At 62.5% G+C, this 7076-nt stretch overlaps 1 protein-coding gene across 1 annotated transcript; it reads left to right on the forward strand.

Annotated features, from left to right (window-relative positions):
- Positions 1-4620: 4620 nt before the first annotated feature.
- LOC103668756 (tryptase) lies at positions 4621-6332 on the forward strand. Its single transcript, XM_040635584.1, has 6 exons — positions 4621-4648; positions 4850-4910; positions 5074-5245; positions 5356-5621; positions 5779-5942; positions 6016-6332. Exons 2-6 carry the CDS (start codon positions 4850-4852, stop codon positions 6178-6180), a joined length of 828 nt encoding a protein of 275 aa, XP_040491518.1. The 5' UTR covers positions 4621-4648; the 3' UTR covers positions 6181-6332.
- Positions 6333-7076: the final 744 nt, after the last annotated feature.

Raw genomic sequence — 7076 nt, forward strand, 5'->3', positions numbered from 1 at the left:
GTGCAGGGCCGAAAGGGATTCTGTGAGGTCAGTCCCCTCTGGCCCGTGTTCCTGCCCCTGACCCACCGCAGGTCTGGGAGAGTCACTGGACACCTGCAGGCCTCAGTTTCCCCATGCGTGCAGTGGGAGTGAGGGAGTGGAGCCCCCTCTTTCTCAGGGAATCTGTGACGCACCTCCTCCGTGCTTAGCAAAAGGTTCTCCCAGGTCACCTCTCTAATCCTAAGTGACCCCGGAAAGCAGGCTGGGTCCTGGACGTGGGGCAGGGGTGGCATCTTACGATCTAGCTCCACGAAGTTGGGGACTTTGCTCACCCAAGGTGGAACCGCATCTGGCTTGGAGCTGGAACTTGACAAATATTTCTTGTAAGAATGCGTCCGGGGCCATCCTGACAATAAAAAGCAGAAAGTGTGGGATCCAGCTGTCACAGGGCTGTGAGCAGGTGCTGCAGGGGCTAGAGGGAAGGGGTCCAGGCCCAGAGACGCCCTGCGCCTTGTAAGGGACGCAGTGTGCCCTGGAAGAAGCAGGCAGGCTTGGGAATAATAATGATGAAGACTGCATCTCAGCACTGCTCTTACGAGCTGTGCAACCTTCAGCAAGTCGCCTGACCTCCCTGAACCTCAGGGTCCTCAACTGTTAAAAAGGAGGCAGCTAGAGCTGATACGGCAGCTGCCGGGAGGAACAGCTCAAAGATGGAAACTCAGGGTACCGCACCTGCTACCTGGAGCCCCAAGGGGGCTTGCCCTGTGCGTCCTCCCCTTGCCTCGGGCATCCGGCCCCTTCCAACAGGCTCCCTGATGTTAGCCTCAGTCTGGGAGCTCCCATCCCTGCTGCACAGACCTGAGTCCCACTGGACCTGTTTGTTATCCTTGCTTCTTTCAGGGCGACTCCGGGGGCCCCCTGGTCTGTCAGCTCAGGGACAGGCGCTGGGTGCAGGCAGCCGTGGTGAGCTTCAGCCGGGGCTGTGCTGAGCCCGGACTCCCGGGGGTGTACGCCAGGGTCTCTGCCTACCGGGCCTGGATCCAGCGCCACCTGCGCCCGCGGAGGAACTTCCGCAGGGGCTGACCCCGCCCCATCTGTCTGCCGTTCTTACGTCTCTCTCCCACGTTCCTGTGCACACCTTCTCCCTTCTGTCCCTGCCTCTCGCACTCATCCATCCCCCCCACCCCGCTCTGTGCCCCCTGTTCCCACCCACCCCCATGTGGCCAGCTGACCACGGGAGCCCAAGTCCTGGCTCTAGAGGAGAGAACGGGGAAGTGGGGCTGGCAGTTTGCCTTGCACCTGTTTGAAGCAAAGAGCCAGGACCAGGATGGAAGCACAGGTTGGGGGTGGGGGATCCCTGGGGGCTGCTAGCACCCACCTGCAAGGAATAAATGCTTGGTAACCTGCTCTTCTGGCCGGTTCTTCCAAATGTCGCGGAGAGGGGCAAGACCCGCGCTTGTCCCAGGCAGAAGACCACAAGGGAGCCCTGCGTGCTGGTGGTCGTCTGGGGGGCAGGTGTGGGCGGGGCCGGCCCTCAGAGGAGAGGCCTAGGTCTCCCCCTCGGCAGGGGCGGCTACGAATTTGTAAGACCCCTTTTTAAAAGAAAACAACTATTTTCCGTTCTTTCCGAGTCTCTCTTCAAGAGTTTTCGATTTGCTATTTAACGCCTGGCTCCCCGAGACCTGGGGACCCCCGCCAAGTGAATGCAGACCCCAGGAACGCGGTGCGTAACCGGGAGGGCCGCACGCCGCTCTCCGCAGCCCCGCCCCACGGCGCGCCCAGGAACCCCGCCCCCGCGGCGCCCCGCCCCCGACGCGTCCTGTCCCGCCCCCTCCCCGCAGCCCCGCCCCGCTCCCCGCAGCTCCGCCCCCCGCGGCGCCCTCACCGCCCCCCCCCGCTCCCCCCGCGGGCCCAGGACTCCCCACCCCCCGCGGCGCCCCGCCCCCCACTTCCAGGAAGCCGTCGCCAGAGTCCCTGTCCTCACAGCCATCCCGTGTTCCCGTGGTCTCCACCACAGATCAGATGGGCATGGCGCCCACCTGCCCGGCTCTTCGGTCCTTCCTAACGGTCCTCTGTGTGGCCAGGGCCTCATGACGAAGCCGATTAGGGGCCCTGCGAGGGGCCCGACTTGCCTGCACCCGCCCTGGCTTGAGAAAGAAACTCCAAAGACCATCTGTGTGGCCCCTCCACGTCTCTGATACCGTGCCCTTTCTGTCCCCTTCGACAGGAGGGCAACCTGAGGCCCAGGAAGGGATGTTCTGTCCCGGCATACCTCCCTGCCCTGGCCCCCCAATGCCCTCCTGGCCCCGTGGGGTCTCCTGTAGCCCAGTAAAGGGGGTTCATGGGCGCCTGTGTGGTTATGGTTTTCGGAGGTACAGGGACACCCCAAGTGTAGGCTCACCCGCTGCCCTGCCCCCCTCCCGGGCCCCAGGCCTGCTCCGGTCTGCAGCTCTGGGCTTAGAGGAGCCTAATTCTGTCTTTCCACCCCCACCCTGTCCCCACTGAGCCACTCTTGGTGAAATACCCCTCCCTCCACACTTCATCCAGCCCAAGGCCTATAGAGAGAGGCCTAAGAAAATTCTAGAAGTCATCACCCCAACTATGGACAATGATTACCCCTGGGTGGGATGGGAGAAGGAGGAAGGAAGACGGATTTCTCATTTTCTTGTCTTGGCATGTCTGTATCCATCATGAGTCTGCAGTGGGCGTGTACTACATTTGTAATTAAAAATAACTTCTAAATTACGTGGGAAAAGGAGCAGCCTGTGTGCCTCCCCATAAGAGGTTTCCTGTCAGTGGGCAGTCGAGGGGAGAGTCTGACTGTGCAGAGCCAGGGCCCTGGGTGTCCTGTGCTTTGCGGGGTGGACTCCCGGTGCCGCTCTCTCCCCCTCCCTTGGTGGGCTGCAGGGACAGGAGGCGTTGGGGATAAGGAGAGGCTTGGATGTGCAAAGGTGAAGAGGGCTCCTGTCTCGGCCGTCCTAGAGCCTCCCGTGACATGGAGATCAGTTCTAGAAGGATTAGAGGTAAAGCTTGTGTGTACACGTAAAGGAATAATAATTAAACCATCAGTCTATAAACACAAACACCTCCAACTTCAAAAAGCAGACAAAACAGTGTTCAGCAACTGTGAAAAACAAAGTGTAAATGCATTCATTTAGTTTAAAATCTCCGGATGATGAAAAGAAGCCTAGAGCTCAAATGACAAAGGAGGGGCAGAGCTGCTAGAGGAGGCCAGCCACCGGCGACACAGGGAAGCTTCTAGCTCCCCCAGAAGTGAGGTGAGCACAGCCCTCAAACAGAAACAGCCCAAGGGTGCAACCTGTTACCAAAAACTTCAAAAACGGAGCATCTCGGGGTGCCTGGCTGGTTCAGTGGGTGGAGCGTGTGACTCTTAATCTCAGGGCTGCGAGTTTGAGCCCCAGGCGGGGCGTGGAGCCTACTGAAAATTTTTTTTAAAAATAAAAAATACATTAAAAAATTGAGAATCTGTTGTGCTTTTCTCCCATAATGTAGCGAATAACACCTCTATTGTACTATGTCTTCCCGATCCCATGTATTATGTTACCTGTCGCAGATCCTGGGTTACAGTTGGCTCGAGTCAGAGTTAACGCGGAGAGAGCACACGTTCCTCAGAACCACGGCAGCAAGTGCAGAGCTGGACTCCGTTCTGAGCAAAGCAGAGACAGGTGGGGATTGACAGCCAAGGCACAGGGGCTTCCGAACGGGCACTTACACGAGAAGACATCTGGGGAATTCCGGCTGAACCAGCCTGTGGGGCTCCTGCACGGCCAGCGAGGACCAGGCTGGGGAGGGAAGGACCGTCATAAGATGTGGACGGTGACCAGGTGCCAAAGGCAGGGACTCCTGCTAAACTGGAGTTTGCAAGGAAGTGTGCAGATAGGCCCAGGAGAAGTTTTGACGGAGCAAAGGTTCCTGGTCGTTGGCCATTGATGGAGGGAGCACTGGGGTCAAGGACTTCAGGGAGGAGAAACTGGAGTGGCCTTCCTAGAAATAACGTGGCATAGCCACCAGGGGTTCTCTGGGAATCCGATCCAGGTCACCATCTCAGACCGTCCCTGGGGGCCTCCCTCCTCCTCTGAGGGTGGCCCACGGACATGAACTTCCTTAGGGGAGACAGGGCACACAGTGAGGACGGCACCACCGTCCCTGGGGGCAGCCATACCCGAAGGCCTCCCGAGGGCATCCTTGCTCTACATCTGGGCAGGGGAGATGAGCAGCTGCAAGGAGAGCTGCCTCAGGGCCAGGGACTGGCCTGCCGAGAAAGGGAGGGACCCTCCAACATCCAGGTCCCAGTCCACGCAGGACTGGAGCCCCGATCCACTGAGGGGAGACGGCAGGCCCTGCATGCAGACTGGAGCCTCTCTTGCCCCCACCCCAGCTCGTTTGGGATAGGTCCCTTAGCCATCCAGAGCCTAGGAAGCCATGCCCCCCTCGGGAGGTGACTCGTCCTCTGCTTGGCGGTATGCCCACCCTTGGTGTCTGGATGGTGGGGACACATGCCACATGACGGCCTTTATCATCTGAATCATCCACTTCCTTCACCCTGGACTGGAGGACGCAAGGCCCCTCCTCTGACCACATCCTGGCCAGGAAGGATAAATGGGTCAGGGACAGTGGGCTGGGTTCACAGAAGCAGTGGTCAGCCAAGGTAAGTCCCCCACCCTGAGTCCCTGACATCTGGGTGTTGCTGTGGAACAGAGCGGAGGAGCCCGAGATCCAGAGTATCGAGACCCAGCCGCCCAGGCCTTGACTGATCCAATGATCCCGGGGCGGGGGACGCGTCCTCTGCACACCGTCCCCTGCCGACCCCCAGCCCGGCCCTGCTGCCCTCCCACCTTGCTCCTTTCAGATGCCGAGTCTGCCAGTGCTAGTGCTGCCCCTCCTGGGGAGCCTGGTCCTCGCGTCCCCCGGTGAGTCCTGATGGTGAGCCTGCCCTGTCCCTGCCCCCTCACCCCACATGCCCAGTGACGATTGGGTGGTTGAGTGCAGGGAAGCCCAGGGTTGTGAGGGCACAGGGAACAGCTGAGCCTGGGGCCAGGCTGTGACCTGTGCTGACGGCGCTTCCGACCCCAGTTTCAGAGCAGGCGCTGGAGCGAGCGGGCATCGTGGGGGGGCATGAGGCCCCTGGGAACAGGTGGCCCTGGCAGGTGAGCCTGAGAGCTCACCTCGGGTACTGGCAGCACTTCTGCGGGGGCTCCCTCATCCACCCGCAGTGGGTGCTGACCGCCGCGCACTGCGTGGGACCGTGAGTGGCCGTGGGGCGTGGTGGGGCGGGGGCGGGGCTGGGCTCTACCCGCACCCCCAGGGGTCCAGCAGCCTGCTCAGACCCCCTGAGTGGCTGCCTGCTCTCCCCAGCGGTGTCATGTATCCTGAGGAAATCAGGGTGCAGCTGCGGGAGCAGCACCTCTACTACCAGGACAGGCTGCTGCCTGTCCACCGGGTCATCATGCACCCCGACTACTACATTATCGGGAACGGGGCAGATATCGCCCTGCTGGAGCTCGAGGACCCCGTCAACATGTCCGCCCACGTCCAGCTGGTCACCCTGCCCCCTGCCTCGGAGACCTTCCCCACGGGGACGCCGTGCTGGGTGACAGGCTGGGGTTATGTGAGCGATGGAAGTGAGCATCGGGGACAGTGGGAGGGCTGGGTGAGCAGGGCAGGTCACATCCTTGACCCAGCCTCTGGGACCCCCCGGGGGCGTCAGGGTCCCGAGGGACCGGCTCAGGGCAGGGGTGGCTTTCCCTCCTGACGCCGCGTGCTCGCCTCTGCCCCCAGCGCCCCTCCCGCCGCCATTCCCCCTGAAGCAGGTCAAGGTGCCCATCGTGGAAAACAGCATTTGTAATATGCAGTACCACCTCGGCGTCAACACGGGGGATGGCGTGCAGATCGTCCGTGAGGACATGCTGTGCGCTGGGAACAGCAAGAAGGACTCCTGCCAGGTGGGTCCGCGAGTCCTCCCCCAGCCCCCACCCTCCCTGCCTCGCGAGCCCCACTGACCCGACCCCTCCCCAGGGCGACTCCGGAGGGCCGCTGGTCTGCAAGGTGAGGGGCGCCTGGCTGCAGGCGGGCGTGGTCAGCTGGGGCAAAGGCTGCGCTCACCCCAACAGGCCCGGCATCTATACCCGCGTCACCTACTACCTGGACTGGATCCGCCAGTACGTCCCCGAAGAGCCCTGAGCCCGGCCCCGGAGCTGCCACGCGGATGGGTGGAGAAGCCAGCCCGACACTGCCCCAAGCCACTGCCTAGGCGGCGTCCTTCTGCCCACCTTCCCTGGGCCGTGTCCAGGGAGCCCCGGGGGGTGCGAACGCTCATTAAAGTGCATGATGGTAGACACGCTGTCGCTGCGGCTCTGGGGTGCGGGTCACCGAGGGAGAGGGAAGGACTCCGGCACAGCCAGGGGCAGCTGCTGTCACCATGGGACCTGAGCACGGGCGGCGGGTGCTGTGAGATGCCCCCTGCCCAGCCCCTTGGACGAGGGCCCATTCTCAGCTCACGGCTCGCGCCTCTTGGGGAGTGACAGCATGCGTTTGGGATGGGGAGAGCAACACGGACCACTGAAGAGATGTTTCTAGGGACACCCAGGCACTGCGATGGGGTTGGGGGGGCACCTCCCCGACACGCCCTGTCCCGGCTCTTCCCGCGCCCCGTCATGCCCCTGCCTCTCTCCCCGCGGACACCTTGCATCCGCGTGGAAGGTGGGGCGCTTGGCCTCACGCTCACCTTTGGCTGAGTGTAATCAGCGAGCGTGACGTCCCCGGAGCCTCGCTTTCCCGGCACGCGGTCACGTCTCACGGCCGCGCCACTCCTGCCGTGCCCGGTGTGCGTGCTGCTACGGGCAGTCGGGCTGTCTGCGCTCGGGGTCTCAGGACCAGGTGGCTGTGGCCGGTCCTGTGCGCACCCCCAGTGTCCGCGGCGCATGTGGGGCAGGGGCTGCTGAGGTCTGGCGCCTGCGCGTCCTCCGCGCGCTACACGAGGCCACGGGCTTTCGCACGTGCCCCCACCCCCGCCACACGCAGTCGCCCCACCTGGGGACGATCCAGGAGGACGCTGGCCGTTCCCGGGTTGCTGCTCA

The sequence above is a fragment of the Ursus maritimus genome, unplaced genomic scaffold (genome assembly GCF_017311325.1).
Source record: "Ursus maritimus isolate PB19 unplaced genomic scaffold, ASM1731132v1 scaffold_2, whole genome shotgun sequence".
Classification (NCBI taxonomy): domain Eukaryota; kingdom Metazoa; phylum Chordata; class Mammalia; order Carnivora; family Ursidae; genus Ursus; species Ursus maritimus.

What these genes read in the sequence shown, in the direction of transcription:
- LOC103668756 (XM_040635584.1), top strand. Translation starts at nt 4,850, where the DNA reads ATGCCGAGTCTGCCAGTGCTAGTGCTGCCCCTCCTGGGGAGCCTGGTC. An exon ending in CCTGGTCCTCGCGTCCCCCG is followed by an intron (nt 4,911 to 5,073) that starts GTGAGTCCTGAT and finishes TTCCGACCCCAG; the next exon opens with TTTCAGAGCAGGCGCTGGAG. An exon ending in GGGTTATGTGAGCGATGGAA is followed by an intron (nt 5,622 to 5,778) that starts GTGAGCATCGGG and finishes CTCTGCCCCCAG; the next exon opens with CGCCCCTCCCGCCGCCATTC.